The sequence below is a fragment of the Ctenopharyngodon idella genome, chromosome 9 (assembly GCF_019924925.1).
Source record: "Ctenopharyngodon idella isolate HZGC_01 chromosome 9, HZGC01, whole genome shotgun sequence".
Classification (NCBI taxonomy): Eukaryota; Metazoa; Chordata; class Actinopteri; order Cypriniformes; family Xenocyprididae; genus Ctenopharyngodon; species Ctenopharyngodon idella.
Window position 1 is genome coordinate 34,713,888 of NC_067228.1, and position 21,113 is coordinate 34,735,000.

Genomic DNA, 21,113 nt, shown 5'->3' on the forward strand with positions numbered 1-21,113 from the left:
GAATTAAAACTGTGAGGTAACGCAGCGCTGAATCACTTGGTCTAACGTTACACTATCATACTAAACTGCATTGAAAGTCGTAATGTTATTCTATGTTAGTTTGTTGGCTGTATGAGAACAACAGTAAGCTAGATCAACATTACAATATCATACTGATGATATTCTGACATTTCATCGTGTTGAGCTACATAACATTGATTAGTCTTATGTAGCTTACATTTGCTTACCTTGTCTAATAACGTGCAAGAGCGGCGTCTCTCTCAAGCCAAAGTTGTCACAAAGCTCTCACCATCTCGGAAACGCCACGCCGATATTGATCCTCGTTTTATTTCTCCTTTTGTCCCAAGTTTGCCATGGTCCATAATGTTTGAACGAAACAACATCAGTGTGCCGCTAGACGTTACGCAGCTCTCCGTGTCTGTTGTCATGGTTACTAAAATATTACGTCATTGACAGGCGACAAGTGACAAGCGAGGGACGGGCACTATTTAAAATTATGAATTTCTCTGAACTTACAAATTCTCGGAAACATTTAGGATAATGTAATTACATAGCTGAACGAAATATATAATACTGTGCAAGTGATTTTTGGATATTTTAATATAAAAATCTTACATATTGTGTCTTTAAGAGATATGTATAGTCACATTGTGAGATATAAATTTGCAAGAAATAAGAAACAAACAAGCAAACAAGAAAAAATCACCTACACTGTAAAAAAAAGACTTATAAATAAAGATTATTTAAGTATGTTTTACAATAAAATACTATTTCAGTCTTTCTACTTCTAAATTTCACATTTAATTTAATTTGCAGTTTCTTTGTCATTATTTGTGAAATTTACTAGTAATTTCTAACTGAAAATTATTTTAGTAAATCCTACTCCAGTTTTTTCCCCAGTGTACTGTACTGTATATGGAAGAAAAAAACGCACTATAAATTGAAGGTCTATAGGGATGCACTGTTTACTTATTTATTTTTCATATAAGTGCATTGATTCGACTCGTGCAGCATCGGTTGATTGACCTGTACAGGTCGTCAACACTTGGTTTGATTTCTTGATCCAAATCTGAGTTGGAAACTGCTCTGTCTGAATGCAACTTATTCAGCAGCTCTGAGATATGCATTATTATAAGTGAGACTATCATGCAGCGATATAAATTATGTCATCTATAGCAGCTTCACCTCCACAAATGAAGTTCGATTGCCTTAAAATTGTGAACCGAACCTCAAACTCTTCAAGATGAGTCAGTGTGATTCACTGGTGCACATGAGTTCAGAAAATCACGTCTGCACCAATCTGACAACAAACAGACTCAAATGTGCTTTAAAAACAGCATTTACATTAGCAGTTACAGTCATGCCTCGATCATCTCTCTGTCCAACCATGACGCAGAGCAGAATCGAATATTTGAAAGATTAAATAAATATACATCGCATGTATTGCTGAGGCTGATAAACACGTAAACATGCAGGACGAAGCCGAGCTACAATCACTTCCTCTAGGTCAGTTTGTGTCACTTAATAAAAATAAGGTTGGTTGGATTTTTGGACCAAAGATATTTAAATATCATTTAAAAAAGGCATATTATTGCTTTAGTCTGACGAAATCTTTTGAACACACTTTCTAAGACCAAGAGCGTATCGTTCTGACTCACACTTCATGGAGAAAACAATAGGTAATTAATGACATTTGAGATGGAAAGCACACACACACACACACACACACACACACACTGACACACTTCACACAAACACTCTTCCTCTCACTCTCTGTTGTCAAGTGTGTGTGTTGAAGCTCTGTGGGGGTCTTTAGGAGAAACAGCTCTGCTCTCACTCCATTTTCTTGGAAGTGTGTGTTTTGTCACATTCCGAGTTACACCCTCTCCGTGTTTCCCCATTCCTGCAGGGAGCGAGTGCCGATTACATCAGTCTTGATTATGCAACTCCGCCTGCGATGGTGTGATGATGTACATGTCAGGGGTCAGAGGTCAGACTGAGCCATACTGAAAGACCTCACAAGAAAATCCCCCTAATCAGAGCTCTAGAAAATAGATATAGATCTAGATACTGATAATTATCAAAGCAAGTGTCTGTATGTGTGCTCAAATCCTGATAGATCTTTTCTCTTCACCTTATTTATAAAGGGTTAGTTCACCCAAAAATGAAATTTCTGTCATTAATTACTCACCCTCATGTCGTTTCACACCTGTAAGACCTTCGTTTATCTTCATAACACAAATTAAGATATTTTTGATGAAATCCAAGAGTTTTTTTTTTTTTTATCCCCCATAGAAAGCAACGAAATTACCACATTCAAGTTCCAGAAAAGTACTAAAGACATCGTTAAAACAGTCGATGTGACTGCAGTGGTTCAACCTTAATGTTATGAAGCGATGAGAATACTTATTGTGCACAAAAAAAAAAAAAAAAAAACAACTTTATTCAACAAATTCGTCACTCCCCTGTCATTCTCCTACACTATTTATGTTGCAGCGCTTCCAGGATCTACGTCAGAACGCCGGCTCAGTATTGGCCGAAGCTGTTCATGTGAGCAGCACGACACGTGTGTGATGTTGACGCAGGAGCCGGCCAATACTAAGCCGGTGTTCTGACGTAAACACGGAAGCGCTGAACTGCGCTTACTGCGTCAAATGCATAAGAGACTGACAGGGAAGAGAAGAAATTGCTGAATAAAGTTATTTTTTGTTTTGTTTTAGCGCACAAAAAGTATTCTTGTCGCTTCATAACATTAAGGTTGAACCACTGTAGTCACATGAACTATTTTAACAATGTCTTTAGTACTTTTCTGGACCTTGAATGTGGTAATTTCATTGCTTTCTATGGAGGATAAAAAAACTCTTGGATTTCATCAAAAATATCTTAATTTGTGTTCTGAAGATGAACGAATGCGTTACATTACTTTTGTGTTACTTTTTCTCATCTGGGCTGGGCTTGCTTGTTTTTTTAATAACAAAAAAGTTATTCTATTCTTGGCAAATGTACAGACATTGCTTAATAAACTGAGATTAAATACATAAAGTATATTTGTGTTATTTAACATATTTAATTTTGCATATCACTGTTTTTATTCATTTTGAGGAATACTGAATGTGTTCTTGTGCGAGTGAGATAGTAAATACTCACATTTAGTCTAGAACCACAATAACCGTCATGTTCACACAGCGTAGTTTCCTAGATGAAAAATTGCACATGAACGCTATCTCACGTCAAACTTGAACACGATGAGCCCATAATCACGACTTGGGAATTATATTTCCTATAGCACGTGAAGTCAGTGTTACTCCTGATTTCTCTCATCATGGGGACAGAAGAGCTGTCAGTCAATACATGGGAAAACAAACTCAGATATTTGCTTGTAAATTTAAAAGTAATGCGTTACTTTACTTGGTAACTTGGAAAAAGTAATCTGATTACATAACTCGTGTTACTTGTAATGCGTTACCCCAACACTGGTGTTCAGGTGGTCTTTAGTGGATGTGTGCAGTCAGTTCTGCACTTTACAGTAAAGAGGACTTTTAGCTAAAACCGCGGTCCTTTGTGATTCATATAATGTGAGTCAACAGCTACTGTCACTTTGAGAGCCAAAAAAAAACATATGGGCAAAACAAAATTAATATCTGTGATGATACACGGTTTCAGCTAAAAATCTTCTACTGATGGAAAAAAAAACCTCACCTGACTCACCTGAGGGTGAGTAAATTAACAGAAATTTTCATTTTTGGGTGAACTGTCCCTTTAAGTCATCTCTTCCCTTCACACACACAAAGGTATTGTCCTCGGGGTATGACTGAGGAAGTGTAGGCTTATGACGGGCAAGATCACTGTCTGTGAGTGTGTGTGTGTGTGTGTGTGTGTGTGTGTGTGTGTGTGTGTCTGTGAGTGCAGCTGTGCTAGTTCCTAACCTTCCCCCTCATGTCTCTGTATAGTAAAAGATAACACACGCACTCACACACTGTCCTTTTGTGGACTCTTAACAGTGTGTTTGGGTTTGTTTTGTGTGTGTGTGGAATTCCCTCTCAGCAGATGAATAAACAGGGTGTGCCCACAGACACAGACACAGGTTTAAACCTTCTGTCCAGCTATTCACATCAAGTACTCCAGTAAAAGTACAGTTACCCTTAACAAATATCACTCCAGTAAATGTACTCCTTATCAATTTTACTTCAGTAAAAGTACAAAAGTTGCTTACTTTTCACACACTCAAGCTCCGAGGATCTCCCAGTTCGTGACTCACAGAGACTCTCTGAGCGAATCATTGAATCAGTGAATCAGTGAGTTGTTCACCTGAGAACAGCTGTAACTGCATCGGTTCGATTCACAAATTAATCGTTCATTTCGTTTTGTGAACCAATTCACAGGTTCTTTGTAAATAATCAGCTTGTTCATGAATTTGGACGTTGCTATCGTGTCTTGGAGCTTGTGAAAATGTCTTCAGTTTGACATAACGAGGAACAAACAATATGTTTTAATGAAATGTAATAGAGTAATCAGCAGTAAGAGTGTTTCTAAACTAAGCAATTACACTCAGATTTGTGTGTCTCAATCCTGCCTCAGGGAAGAAACATCATTAGGGTTATCTTTGACATCTCACTCGTTTCTCCCTGACAACAATGAGAAGAAATGAAGAGCAAATGGGCACTTCTGCTTTAGGCTCCTGAGAAATATCTGCTCTTCCTAAAGTTTCAGGAGAGATCTCAGTAGTGTTTCAGACTGCACTACTTCAGTTAGTTGCCACAAAACATTTTTAAGTTTTCCATGTAATATTTATATTTTATTTCAGTTTTATTTTTGGTTACACTTGATTTCGAGGTGTCACTGTAATTATACAGTATACTTTAGGGTTCGGGTTTGATTTAGGGTTCATTGCTTGTAATTATGCATAATTTACTGTTATTACTGTAGTAAGAACATGTAACACATGTGACAAGGACACTGTAAAATAAAGTGTTACCTGATTTTTTTTTTTTAATACATTTTATAATAACTGAGTTTTAGTTAACAATAAAAACCCTGCTTAGATTTGCCAAGATGCCAAAGTCTGCAAAAGGTCAGATTAAAACTGTGGTCTCAAACATTTCTCATCTATTTCTCCCATAATCCAAAGGATCTGAGCTGTGGCAGGAGCTCTTACACTCCTCAAAATAAAGGGTCTAAAGGGGCTTTCGCATCGGAGGAACGTTTTCATAGTTCTTGTAACTATTGGGTGTGCATTTTGATGTACATTGCTAATCAACTAAAGATGTTTCTTTTGTATTATTATGCATCCACGCTGCAAGATGTTTCAAAAAGTGGTGGGGACAGTATCGACCCTGACAAAAAGTGGTGAGGACCCGCAAATTATACTAATGATCCCAGCACAGTAGGAACTAGCAGTGACGCGAGTATACGTTGATTGGCCAAACGCATGCCATACGAAACACCAGCAACCGGCATTTTTTAAATGCTGTGTAAACACACACTTCACACATATTTACTGCACAAACTAACTCTATGAACATGGAAAACAGTGAAAAGTCAAACATACAGAAAGCAAATGTTACAGCATTTACCTGTCGCTTTTGTCTGCGGTGTTGTGCTCTTTTCTCAGTCAAGATGATACGTAGCATTGCAAGTTGTTGTAGGATATTTAATCTCTTAGCCCTCCTTTTTGCTCTTTCCATCGGATAACTTATACATCTACACTCCATCTCTGTTATCATGAAACCCACAACACGTTGTGAACACCTCGCTTAAATGACGTCGCTGTCGGCCGGCTTACGTCACTTCAGAGTTCCTACTGCCGGTGCGAATGCAACCAGGAGAATGAACCTAGGGGAACATTTAGTTCTCAGGGGACCGTCCTGGTTCTTATAATGAAGTTCCTACACTCTAAAAAATGCTGGATTAAAAACAACCCAAGTTGGGTTGAAAATGGACAAACCCAGTGATTGGGTTGTTTTAAACCAGTGGTTGGGTTAAATGTTTGCGCACTCTGCTGGGTAGTTTTATTTAACTCAACTATTGTTTAAAAATTACTGTATTTCTTGCTTAAAATGAACCCAAAATATGCTGGAAATGAACATTTAATATGTTTAATGAATAATAATTAAACATTAAACATTTATTAAATTGCTTATTAATAAATGTTCACTTTTTGATTATTATTGTTGCCTCTAGTAATTATGTGTCTGATTTTTAATTTCCAACCTATTTTGGGTTCATTTTAATCCAGTCATATAGTCATTTTTAAACAATAGTTGAGTTAAATAAAACTACCCAGCACATTGGGCAAACATTTAACCCAACCACTGGGTTTGTCCATTTTCAACCCAACTTGGGTTGTTTTTAACCCAGCATATTTTAGAGTGAATGCCAAAGCCCCTTAAAAGGGGGTTTTCACACTGATGTCATAGAAGAACCATTTTTGGTTCCCAAAAGAACCTTTCAGTGATCAGCTCTGAACAACCTTTTCTTAGTATAAAGAGAATTTTAATGATCTAAAGAACCTTTTTTCACTGTGAAAAACCTTTCATGGCTGTTAAAGGATCTTTATGGAACCATCAATGCCAATAAAAAAGCTTTATTTTTAAGAGTGGGAAAAACATCTTAGACAAAGTTGATACTTACATGAGAAGTAACTCAGATCTCCAGCCTCTCAGGATGAGTTTTCCTGTCATGGAATGTGTGTGTGTCTGTCGGGACACTGTCATTAGCGTGCAGGTGGATCCCGTGAGGCCGTGTGACTGGGGGAAGGAATGTGTGTGTGTGTGTGTGTGTGTGTGTGGGAGGGGCGGTCTGTCTTCAGTCAGAGTGTGAGGTGAGGCTCGTGTCCAGTGTGTTTTGGAGAGAGCAGCGGGCTGCTGGACATGCTGAGATCTCGCTCCGCAGGCTCACAACTGCACGTTCAACAGGACACGCTTGGATGTGGAGAGTTCATCTGACAGGAGTTTGTAGTCATGCAGGGCAGGACGGGGAAAGCGCCCAAGAAAGAGCTGGTGATCGAGTCTCCTCAGCAGTTTAAATATGTTCCCGTGCTGGAGGAAGAGCAGGACGGCTCGGGTCCTCAGGGGAAGGTTAGTGCGCTCGTGTAAACTCCCGGGAGCGGACCGTCAGTGTGACCGTCTTTAACTGAGGGAAGTCTTGAGTGGAAGTGTTTGATAGTCATTGTTTTCAGTCAACGTTGGTGAATCAGCCTTGTTTAAACAGTTTATGAATGTTTGACCGTCAATCAGATTAAGAGTTAATTACATTTATGTAGTTTGATAGTTGAGCAATTTTGTGATTTTTGATAGTTTCATTGTCAGTAGTGATTGATTTCTTTTATTCAGTCAGTCAACTGTGTGATAGTTTAATAGTCAATCAACCTTTTTCAGTCAGATTTGTGATTATCACACTCAATTTTGTGATGCTTCGATAGCCTTTTAATCAATTTTGTGATAGTTCAAGTGTAAGTTGAGTTAAAGCATAAACTTTATGAAAAACTGAGGTGTGGTTGTGATAGATGGTTGTTTAAAGTTATTGATTAAGCCTTTGGTGTCTGTAAACTGAGCAGTTTAAAGGTTTTGGGTTGAAACTTTTTACTAAAAAGTATTAGTAAAAGTGATGGTGTCAGATCATGATATATAGCATTGATGTGGTGATGTATGATACTGTTTTAATGGTATTTACATGTTACTCCAACTACCGTTCAAAAGTTTGGGTTCTTTTAAATAAGTGAAGACTTTTATTCATCAAGAATTCATTCAATTGATTAGTGATAGACTGTATGAATAAATGCTGTTCTTTTGAACGTACTATTCATTAAAGGATCCTGAAAAAAAATCATAGTTTCCACAGAAATATGAAGCAGCACAACTGTTATCAACATTGATAATAATCATAAATGTTTCTTGATCATCAAATCATCATATTAGAATGATTTCTGAAGGGTCATGTGACACTGAAGTAAAGACACTCTTTTAAATTGTAATCATATTTCACAATATTACAGTTTTTACTGTATTTTTGCTCAAATAAATACAGCCTTGGTGAGCAGAAGAGACTACGTTCAAAAACTTTAATGAATCTTACCGACTCCAAACCTCTGAACGGTGCTGTATGTGGAATGAAGATAATATTACAGTGGTGGAAGTTTTAAGGGTTAAAAAAGGTCTCGAATGTCATATCCAGGATTATCGCCTGAATCCAGACTCACATTGTCTGTCACACACACACACACACACACACACACACACACACACACACACAATAGAGTTGAGATCATCTTTCAGACTGGAGAGGTCTCTGGTCCTCAGAAGAGAGAGGTGAATGTGTTGAAATGATTTATAAGGAGATCACACACGCTTCCATCATCTCACATGTGTACGTCTTTCCTGCTGTCAGCTTAATCCAATATATTCTGCTGTTCTGCTGACTTATGAACTTTATTCTGGAAACCGAGTGTGCTGTACAGTAATTTGTGAGTCTGTTGTGTTCAGTTGAAGTGTGTCTGTATGTTCCAGAGTACAGTTGTGTAAAGAAATAAACACACATTCACACAGCCATTCTTGAGAACTGATACACCAGCTGAGATATCAGACTGTACTGTTACATTTGAGCTGTGTGTGTGTGCGTGTGTGTTTTCTAATTGGTTTGCAGTTAGAAGTTTCTAATGCAAAATACTGAAAGTTCTCACACACATACAAACACAAACACACACCACACACACTTAGCCTCAGTAATGCCATTTTGAACACAACACAACTGTGCAAACATTGTCCCATTCATGTTCCCAGGAATAAATAAAGGTGTGTATCTTTCCCATTTGTGTTTGTACACACGCTGTGACATATTATACTCCATCTAAAACTGTTTGGTAACTCTTTACTTAAAGCCTTTATGTTTAATGTATTATAAAATTTTTAACAAAAATGTAATGCATTAATTACACCTTGTAATGCATTGTATGGCCTCATGAATAATTGTAACCAGTTATAATACATTATAATACACCTTTAGAAAGTATAATGCATTAAAATATGACAAACAACCAGTTTCAGATGTAACAAAGAATCTTAGAATATTATTATGCATTTTAACAATTACAGTTATTTATGAAAAGATATAAGGCATATATAAAGTGTTACCAACTGTTTTAAAAGGCAAACTATTTTTTTATATAATTGTTTATAATTGTTATAATTGGAAATTGTAAGTTCACATTAGTTGTGACAGAACAGGGCCATTTAAAATAAATTAGTGAAGCTTATTAATGTAAAAAATATTGTGAAAACAGCTGAGTCACAGTTAACACTCCAGAAAGATGAAGTTAGTAGCATCTCTATGTTTAGGTCATTACTCTCTGAAACTGCTCTAGAGTGAGTTTGTACCTTTGTGTTTAGTTTCATTATAGCAACAATAAAATCACCTTTCAGTCATATGACTGTAACTCAGCTCTCTCATATCTGTGTTAAAGATTAAACTGCTGAATGTCTGAAATATGTCTGTGAACAGTCACAAACATACAATCACATCCACTTCATGTCAGTGGACAGCTGTTTCTCTGCTCAGGCTCAGTGGAAAACGTGCCTCTATACATTTTTTGCAAAACTTCAAAACATACCTGTATATACTGTACAATTCACTGCAGTTTCCAGCTGAAACGAACACTGGTGTCAGTAAAACACTAGCAACTTTTATTCCTTTTCACACAAGTTATGATTATGCCAGATCATTGGTTAATAAAGACCTATTTTTGCATGGTGTTATGACCTCCAAACACTTTTACCGTGGTGCATGATTTGTAAACAAATACATTTTGATGTTTGCAGTGAGCTCCATATGTTTGTCTTTTCTGATATAGTAAACTTTCTCAGGAGCTCAGCTGGTACAGCACTGCACTGTCGATATGAAAAACATGTCACGATAAAAGAGCTCAGAGACTTGTAGAAGCAGGATAAAATGTCATGGTTGCTTCAGCAAATGTGTTTTTAACTTTAAAGGTTTAGTTCACCCAAAAATGAAAATTCTGTCATTAATTAGGGCTGGGACAATATATCGATGCATCGCGATTCGTGGATCATTTCTGATATTTTCCAAATGCATCGCAAATCGATTCTGAGCTTAGTTTTTAACAGCGATGGTGCTCTAGGCTATTTTTTAACCGCATGCTCAAATGCTCATGAAGAAGAGCGCTCGTGCATTCAGCTGAGTACTTCCACCTCAGAATGCTTTTATGACACAAGATTAATGTAAACAGCCCACTGCAAACACCCTTGTAATTCACTACAACCTTTTCCAAACTTCATGAATGATTATTTTATAGAAGTGGTTCAAATGGTGTGTGTAAGGAATTGGAAGCAAGCAGAGTACAGCTGTTTCTAAAGCACGCAGTGCCATCTGCTGTTAAAAACTAAGCTCAGAATCGATTCGAGTAGTGTTGTCAAAAGTACCATTACTTCGGTACCAAGTCGGTACTGAAATTTTGAAAATGTGACAATACAAGCATTTCTGTAGTACCGAGAATCCGGGTATATTCGGTACCCACTGATAGGGCTGTGCCAGTATTTACTTGAATATGACACGAGTGAAGCGCAAAGCTTTGTTTACAGAAGAAATAGGCTAGTTAACAATTAAATGTGACATTGCAGCCATGGAAACATTTTGGTTCATGCCGAATGAGAGAGGTACGTGAGTCCATACATTTAAGCTTTGTATTCTGTTTTGCGAATCGCGATCTGGTCACCCAATAAGCAGAGAATTTAACAATATTCCATTAGTTATTCCACTGAACATGGAATCTCTGTTTCTTTTCCCAAATCTTCACTCACGCAGGGGATTATAAACGTTTCTTCCTTTGGTTCGCTTTTAATTAGGCCTATTATATTCGCATTCTTTACTGTGGTAAAGTAGAAAAAACACTGTGAGACAGAAACCTTTTTGCTTGCACGTCAATTTCTATTTAACACAGTTTGTGCTTGTTATTAGACTTTATAAGGCGTGTCAAGTTTATTTGTAAAGCGCGTTTCACATACACCGGTGGTTTTTAGTTTCGCTTTCCCTGGCAGCGCAAAATCAAACAGCCTGAATGTGTGAAGATAAAACTCGCTCTTCAGACCTTTTACAACAAGTGTCAGTTGCTTGTAACATCAGGAGATAACATGAAGATATTATTAAAGAGAAACTGAAGGAATAGCTAAAATAAACACGCACGTCTGTTTCAAAATGGATGTTTGAGCATTTGTTTATTTAGGCCTATTTTTTTTATATATTTCAAAATGTATTTCATTGAGGTATATATACACACAAACATACATACACACACACACACACACTCCAAATATTTATCTGTATGATAACCATCATATTTAATATGTTTTTAAAAATAGGCTAGTTAAATAAAAGAATAAAATAGTACCAACAGATTTTCCTGTGGTACCGAAATTGGTACCGAGAACCATAAAATTTTACTAGTATTGGTACCGACTACTGGAATTTTGGTACCGTGACAACACTAGATTCGAGAGAGAATCGCGATACATTTGGAAAATATCAGAATCGCTCCAGAATCATTTCTCGATTCGCAATGCATCAGTGTTTTGTCCCAGCCCTGTTAATTACTTGCCTTCATGTCGTTCCAAACTTGTAAGTCCTTCGTTGAACTTCAGAACACAAATTTATGAGTCTGCGTTCTGACGTAGAACAACGGTATCGCTGCACTGTGTTAACAACAAAAACTGCATAGGAGACTGACAGGAAAGAGAAGAAATTGTTGAATAAACTCGTTATTTTTGTTTTGTTTTTGCGCACAAAAAGTATTCTTGTCGCTTCATAACATTAACGATGAACCACTGTAGTCACATGGACTATTTTAACAATGTCTTTAGTCCCTTTCTGGACCTTGAATGATGGTAATTACGTTGCTTTCAAATTTTTATCAAAAATGGATTTTATCAAAAATACCTTAATTTGTTTTCCGAAGATGAACGAAGGCCTTACGGGTGTGGAACGATATGAGGGTGAGTAATTAGAAATTTCATTTTTGGGTGAACTAACCCTTTAACACGATTGGTTAGGTTCAGTGTAGGTGGTATGTTATTTACAAACGTGACAGTATTAGCTTTTAGCGCCACTCACTGATTTAATTTCTGAACCGCCACGATACAAACAACATCTAACATAAGGTCATGCAGAATAAGGCATTAATATGTGCTTAATAAGTACTAATAAACAGCCAATATTCTAGTAATATGCAGCTAATAAGCAACTAGTTAAAAGACCCTAAAATAAAGTGTTACTAAAATGTTGCCACAGGCTTAGTCTGGATTTGTCTGAGTTTGAGAGTCTTGATTTGTATGCTCATGACACACACACACACACACACACACACACACACACACACACACACACGGGCGGGATTGAACTGGTTGATGGTGATTTTATATGGTGTGTGGAGGCTTTGATGTTGTACAGCAGTGAAGCTGGTGCTCGTTGTGTTTGTGTGAAATTCTGCCCTTTCATTGGTCTATCCAGTTATGATATCATCAACAAAACAACTCCATCTCCGTGGAGACCTGCATCTGAGGTCATTTTACCAATATCACTCCCAGATGTGTGAGTGGACTGTTATCTCACTTAGTCTTGCACACACTCCCAGATTCCTCCTATATAATATCAGTGGAAACATATTACCGAGATCCTCGTCCAAAATTCTCATATTCTACAGAGATCACCAATTTATTATTTTACAGAAAGAAATGAGAAAAGGGGAGGATGTTATCACTGCACAATAGAGCATAACATTGATTCCCCACTATTTCAGTATTTTTCTCATTTATTAAAGATTCAAAGCCATAATTTAAATCAAACATTACAAACTTTTAATTCATTTTAATTAAAAAAAGTATCTGACAAAATATGAACTAGTAACATCAAATACCAAATTACATATATGTAGAGAGACCAACTCTGGAAAAGGTGGTTGTGTTTTTTTCTGTGATTTCTCTTCCCAGCATAATAGCGACTACTCTGATTGGTGGAGCTGTTGTCAGGATTATGGGTAGTGTAGTTCTTAATGTGAATTTCAATAATATTTTTTTTCTTTTTTTTTTTTTTTACATTTAAACTGATTTCATCAATTAATAACCTCAGAGTTAATTTGTTATCATAAAAACTCCTATCTCTTTAAAAAATATATATATATCAATGGGATTTTAAGTTCCTGAACTCAACTCTTACTGGGGCAGAGGGAGCTTGACTTTTCAGACAATGTTTCCACTGAACACCATTGACTCTGTTAAGTAAGAGGTACAGTTACAATGGCGTATCATGAGGTGTCCTGCTCATTGGAATAATATTTCTTTATGGGACTTTATGGATCAACCCTTGACTCATTTGCAGGGCTCAACGCTAAGGATTTTTTTCTACTGGCCCGGTTGGGCCAGTGGTTCAAATTTTTACTTGCCCCGCCAAAATGTTCACTTGCCCCACAACAAAAAAATTAATAAAGTAAAAGAAAAGAAAATGGGCCTATAAAAAAAGCCTAGTTATTGTTTTTGTTGTTTTTGATACATGTAACCTTAATAAATAGGATTATGACACCAAAAGCTACTAGATTAACTCACTTAAATTTTAAATATTGTAAGACAAATAAACAGTAAGTAATAAAATAGGAACAAATAATCAAAGGTTTAAACAGGAGATTTTCAGGTACAGAAATTGTAATCTAATGTATAGCTAACTATATAACTATAGATTAAATATTAAATAAAGATTTATTAAAGTTAATCAGTCAAGAGCAGTTACAGATGCATAAATAATTTTTTGAAATGTTGAAAATATAAAACCTTAAATACTGTTATTTGAAATTATTTTAAAAATGAAAAGACACTTTAAACGTGAAATTAAACCCGCCAGTAGGTGGCAGCAAGTCCCTGTTAATGAGTGAGTCATTGAGATTAAACCGATTCATTCAAACGGCTGATTCATTCAGGAAGTGTTGCTCAGAGACGCAAAACAATGCTGTGGACTTTGGAACTAGTTTCGTAGGCGAAATTGAGCGAAACAGGCAATTTGGTGTCTAAAATTTAAGTCACTTGATATTAAGTTCTTGTTCATTAAACTGTATGCTGTATAAAATCAATATCACATTTGTAATCGTGCTGATATTTGTAGAGAAACGGCGCTCTTTGTTTAATATTGGTTAACTATATTAAATTATATAAATATAAAAGATATACAGGGTCATTTTTGCCCCTTATCTTGAATTCTGATGCATTATAAATGCATTTTAATAGACTAAATCACGCAGTGAAAGCGTACACTCTAAATATGTCTAACCTACTAGACTACGTCACGTAGTATATACATGCACTCAATGGGTGTGTTTTTGTTTGTTTTTTGTAAAGTGAGGGACATACTCGATCATTTCAGATCGTTAAATCAACAATTACGATATCATAGACGATATATATAGCACACCCTACAGCACTGGCCCGATCGGGCAAGTGACAGTTCCGTCTACTGTCCCGAGCGTCGTTCACACTGGCCCCGGGCCATCGGGCAGTCCTTATTTTCGAGCCCTGATTTGATTGTGCTAATTCATTTTTTATTCACTTTGTGAGCACCATCTCATAAGTTGCTGGAATATGAAATGTGTGTGTGTGTGTGTTTTCAGGTGAAACCGCGTGTGGTGGAGCCTCTGGACTATGAGAGTGTGCTGGTGCAGAGGAAGACTCAGATCCTCAGTGATGGACTCAGGGACATGCTGCAGTTTCCTCTGGAGGATTTTCAGGTGAGAATCTTTTACTGTGGGATCCTGCCTGACCTTAAACGCTACACAACATCTGAAGAGTGGTGGGTCACTATACACGCCCGTTTCTGTTTTAATGGGCATTTATTGGCAGGAACAATATATTGGTGAAAGGTCTGAATCTGCAAGGTTAGTGCTGGTCTTTTCAGTGGATTTATCCAGTATTAACATGGTGGCATGTGTTAACCTGTTAGTGACACTTGTTAATCATAAGCTGAAAGCTCTAGGGAGAGATACAGGCGTTTTTCCTGCATTTGACAAACTCTTTTCATCTAATGGAGCTTTACACACTGCAATCGGATGTTAGGGCATCCCACAGGAGCAGTTTAAGTGCTTCAGTGATAGAGCAGTGTTGTGATCTCAGATCCTGGGTTATCTCTGCTGGGAAATGGGTCTGTGCACTTTTGTAGCCCGGTTCATTAACCATCATGCTGTCAGAAACCCTGAGGAACTTTTGCTGTCTCATCGAGTGTTTCTCAGAGACATTTGTTTCCATATTTGTTCCAACAGTGTTTCCATATTTTGATACTATTATGGATACAACTTATCTTTGCCAGCAGTACAGGGTCATTCACAGGCATCACATTGCAGTAAAGAGCTGCTTCATTGCTGATAAACGGTGGAAGACTGTTTTCTTTCTTATAAAATAAATATTCTGTTACTATTTTGATTTGAGTTCGTAACCACCATTAACACTGATGGGGACAAGTCCATCCCCAATAATTAGAATGTGCCAAATGTGTCTGAAGCTACCGTCATAGTGACAACAGCCAATCGCATGACTTTCTGGTGTTGTATGAACGCAATTGGCTAGCGTCTGCACTAGGGTATTTGCATAAGGTGATCTGATTGGCTGACGCCTGTGTTGGCGCTTGAAAATTTTGGAAATTTTCAACTTCTGCCACGAGCAATGTGAGAACCCACAATTCAGTTCGGCAACGCATGACGTCACTAGGGCTGGTCTGAATACCGTTTTTTTGAGCTTCAGCGCTGCGGTAGTAATCCACAATAAATATTTGAAGCTTCGGAAGGAGGGGGCTGAACATATTCTTCTCCATAATAAAGACAGTGTAACGTGTAGAAATATGGTGTGGCCCCTTTAAGAGCTGCGCGCTCCCGGTTGAACTGTCGATCTGCATTGTATGTGCGACTCGAGCACCACATATGCGGGTTATTTCTGTTTTTTTGTTGCTCATTTAAAGTTATTTTCTTTATTAAGTAACGCTGTGGACGGCATAACATTTGCAACGCACAGTTATACGAGTTTCATGAGGAATAAAGCGCCAGTTGTGAAATGTCAGTCGCCTCTGTGAAGTCTGTCTGGTATCAATAACTCAAGCTAAGTGAGCTAACGTATTTGCTCCGTAGACAATGCGTTACAGCAGGAATCTGTGTGTGTCTGTCTGTCTGTTTGCATTTTGATTATGTCGAGAACCGTTCATCTAATGCTGCGGAGTGCGGACCCAAGGGAGTGCGGTGTCGCATTTGGCGCAATATGGTCAGGCGATACGTTCAGAATTAATAAACTTTTAATTAACTACAGCGAAATAAACTAGCCGGAAGTGGCGCGCCTCACGCGGGCAGGGCTTATGTTCCGAGAACGGACACTGAACCAGTGATACAAAACACAGGTCTGTTAAGAGCAATACTTTTAATAAGGTAGCCTAACATTTTTCTGATTAACAAATCACTCCCAAATCAGAAATTAGCAGCACAGCAATTACTGACACAGTAACGGGTAGGCTATTTAAATAAAAAAACGAAAAATAAATGAACTGTAATAAATAAAGAACACACCGTCCCAGTAAAATCTCACGTTTGAGTTTTAACAAGCTCCTATATTTCGCAATAGATTCATTTAGATTGATAATAACGGGTAAAAGGGACAATGTATTTAGTTTCTATTATTCTATTTTCCACAATGTCAAAGCAACCAGCTTAACCCAAAATACAAGCTCATGCAGTTGTGTGCTTCAGACAGAGAATACTCCAGTTGCAGGGAACACTTTAGTAGGCTAAGAAGAAAAAAATATATTTAAGTATAACAAGATTGGGTTCCTTTAACTGTCCATCCTATTAAAAGCGGCTAGGCTATATAAGATAACTGTAAAAAAGAGTATTGTATTTCAGCAGATTTTATAGTGTAAACATATTCAAGCGCGAATGAGAACCGTTTCGCGTGGGGGGGATGCCAGTTGTGCGAAAAACAAAAAAACGAATATTCGAATCCCAAAATTGAAAATCGAATACCAACCCACCGAACAAATATTCGAATAATCTAATATTTGGGTCCAGCCCTAGATATCACCCATTTAAAGTAAATGAGAAGCGTTAAGCCCAAAGCATACTTCGGTATACACCCTATACACAGTATACACCTCGTCCGCGTGCAGACCAAATTTCGAGACCGCGCGGAGGGTGCGCGTGCAACAGCGCATGCGCAAGCAGGACAGAAGAGTCCACTAGGTGGCAATACGCATAGTACTGAGCACAATGTGCAGTCGTCAAAGAAGAGTGTGTAAAGAGCGATTCAAAAACAAGACGAGTAAAAATTTTTGATTCTTGTTCTCTTGGTGTATCTTCTGAACTATGTTGCAATGGTGGATGCACTATTTTTTTTGTCTGAAGTATAGAAAAAAATTGTACTGCGCATGTGTCGAACTCGGTCATCCGCGCGCATCTGTAGTTTAGTATACTTTGAAAGATGCGCGGACACGACTGCGCGCGAGACGCATCAGGGCGCAGAAAGTGAAGTATACCCGGGCCTTTAATGCTGACGCCCCGTGTGAATGCACCGTAACAGCGCTCGTCAGTGTCTAAATTATTGAGATGGCCAATCAAATCAAAGAAGGCGGGCATTACTGTTCACAGAAGACGAGTGTGAAGTCCAACAAAGAGTGTGTGGCAAGATGTCAGTAGCTAAACATTTAAAATTTGACAACTGTTTTACGATAGAAATGTTCAAAACTGACAGTAATATCCAGTGATGCAAACTACTCAAATTTTTTTTTATTTTCAGACTGGTATATGGTATCTCCACCATCAGACAAGGATTTATCAGTAATATGTGGTATTTCACTAGGGCTCGTGCCCAGGTAAAATGGTCTAGTGACGCCCCTGGTGCTTCCCAAATCACAAACTACACACCAAAAGAATGTGTGTTTCTGGTGATGGGACAGCAGCTACATTCCTTTTAGTATGCAGTAAGTTTCAAACATTTAATTACACTAGTATCTTTAGCCTCAAATTCCTCAGGGTTTTTCTACAGCTGAAAAAGATAACCATCATGAAGTCCCTAGCTGCGTCTGAAACCGCATACTTTCTAGTACAGGGGTGCAAAACTCAGTTCATGGAGGGCCACAGTCCTGCAGAGTTTAGTTTCAACCCTGCTCCAACACACACGCACACACACACACACACACACACACACACACACACACACACCTGTAGTTTTCAAATAAGCCTGAAGGACTTGATTAGCTGGATCAGGTGCGTTTAATTTGGGTTGAACCTGTGGCCCTCCAGGAACTGATGCTGTGTTCGAAATCGCCCCCTATACCCTCATTCACTATTCCCTATATTACTCCAGTAATATAGTCCACTTGAAGGAGTGAATGAAACGAGTGAGTGAATTCGGACACTGAGTGCACCGGAAGGGCTGCCGATTTCGCGTAGTTTGTGCTGCTGTTTAATAATCTTCTGAAATGTAGCAAACTGGCAGCTCCAGTAGTAATGAATATTTATGTTGAACTAGCATGTTCAAACCTTTTAAATTATTTAATAAATAAATTAAAAAGGAATTTATACCTGTATGATAATGCTGGACCAGCGTGGTTTGGAAAATGAATGGATGATTGATTCAACTGCGGACGCCATCTCCTGGCGAGACGCGGGAATTCATTCAGCGCGCGACTCTCACAGTGCATTATGGGTATTCTCTAGCCGTTGAGGTGCATCGGTCGTACACTTGTTATTGCGGTGCATTGTGGGATTGAATGAGTGCACTCAACATCGTCCACTATGGTTTCGGACACCACTACAAATGGCTGTCCCCTCAAATAGTGCCCTATTTAAGGGTATAGGGGGCGATTTCGGACATGGGGTGAGTTTGACGCCCCTGTACTAATAGGTACTACATTTGGTTTAAAATTTGCTTTGCATCCCCAAAAGTACATTCTATATAGTAGGAGTGCGTGTAGTAGAAATGTTGTCACTGTCATGTGATCTACTGGTATCAAGGTCTGTCACTTTACTTTCATTCACAAATCCTCTCCTGTGGCCTCATTGGATAGTAAAGTGTCCATTGACTGCATGCTCCACAATCTTGGGTGGAAGTAGTAGGTCATCCGGGTACTTTTTGTCTACTGTTTTTCGAATATTATGTACATACTATTAGGGCTGCCCCCGAATATTCGACAAGAAGAGCATTGGTCAACCAAATTTAAATTGATCGGTTGGAACTCCACAGGAAGTGGCAAAGTCATGCAGTCCATGAAGGACAGATAGTTAACACAGTTGGTAATTATGTCAGGCAGGAAATCCAAACGTTCGACTATCATTCATTAACCTCAAACATGCTTATAATTTCAAACATGTAAATAGTAGCCTAGCGTTAGACACTTTACATCGCCATTCACTCTAATGTTAACCTAGATAAATGTGCGCTATTATTAACCACATATTGTGGTATATAGTGTGTTATATAAGTGTTCAGGCAAGTGTGGAAGTTAACTTCAATGAGGAAAGTCTTTGGTTGGGGACAGCGCTACATAGTACAGCATGGATCTCTGTGCTGTTGGGTATGTGATGATGTATTGATTCATGTAGCATGACTATGTACATCGGAAACAGTGAGCGCTCTAGAGGATTTCATTTAACATAGATGTAGTACTGGACTTCACTCTGTGTGCAGCTGTGAGGGTCAGACAGCTGTTTGCTACACTCTGTTATTGTGTGACAGCCTTGAACCTTTTTTCTGAGAGCCATGACTCCAGCTGTAAAGCGTGATCAAAGAAACACCACCAGACACTGCGGGAGAAAGAGGCTCCGCCGGTCAGGATCTCTGTGGAATGTGTCAGTGTGTCGGAATGGGCATAGATCAGGATGGACAGAGCCTAGTGTCATGAGATCTGTGGCTCAGGTCACAGCATCTCATTGTTCACAAGTTGAAGTTGAAGTGTGCCATTTTTATGTTACTTCCTGTCCCAATTCACTAGTCATTTTTTCCCTATTGTGACGTACATCCAAGTGAAACAGCTACTGGAAAAAGAACAAATGTAGGGCGGGGCTTGATTTTGTCCATGGGGAATTGATCGGATGTTTGTGGGTGGCTATTGGTGGATCTCATGTGAGTGACAGGTTGCCCCGCCCTCATCATCAGAGAAGAGAAGTCACTGAAAGAAAGAGGGGAAAGCTGACAATATAAAATTGACAATGGCAATTTCTAGCTCTACCAACACTGTTAGTTTGAGACGGGACCTCCGGTTTGAACGAATAAGGCCAGTGTTCGGGAAACCTGTTGGATAAAAGTAATTATTTTTGCAATTCCAATTGGTGCCACTAGTTAAGAATGGGCATAACTATACATTTCCAAAATCAGCTAGTTGGTGGGTGACCTTAATGACTAGTTACTAATCAGGCCTGTAAAATATGGCTGTTTTCAGGTCACCTGACCTTGCTCAGACATGTTTCTTTGGGAGTGTTTACATAAGACACTCTGGTGTTCAAAAACACATAGACAATCACAATGAAGAGGAACAGAATTAGGGCTGCATGATTAATCATATTTTATTCGTCATCACAATTTCTGCTTCTCGAATAATTAAGCATAATCATCAGCGATATTTATCCTGAAAACATGTTTTGGTAACACTTTAATTCATGGTTACTACATGTCAGACTGTAGTAAAAAAACGACGACCCTATAGGTCGTTTTTCAAGCACCTTATTATGACCTATATTTACGTTTTAAAGTCATGCGCCCTCTAGCTGACGTAAAAATAATGACAGTGTCGTGTTACGTCTGTCGTCATGAAATGACGCATGACTCGTTACCAATCAAAATGTGTGTTCATTTAAATGCAATGTGTGGACTTCTTACACCATTTGTCGTATTTCTATTTAGCAAAACTCATTTTTTTTTATTAACGACTACACCCACCCCACCCCTAAACCTACCCTTACACTTTATGAGCACATGCATTCCCCAGGATCGAACCCACGATCGCATGATCACATGATCACATGATTGCAATGCTGTACTAATTGAGCTATGCGAAACCCGAAATATGCATTAAAAATGCATTAAAATGAAACAATGCAT

At 38.2% G+C, this 21,113-nt stretch overlaps 1 protein-coding gene across 1 annotated transcript in view; it reads left to right on the plus strand.

The window, feature by feature from the left end:
• zmp:0000001200 (dedicator of cytokinesis protein 9) overlaps positions 1–21,113 on the plus strand; it is a 108,234-nt gene that overhangs the window by 33,434 nt on the left and 53,687 nt on the right. Inside the window, 1 exon segment of the mRNA XM_051906666.1 lies at positions 14,657–14,773. Within this exon segment, the coding sequence (XP_051762626.1) occupies positions 14,657–14,773 (117 nt within the window).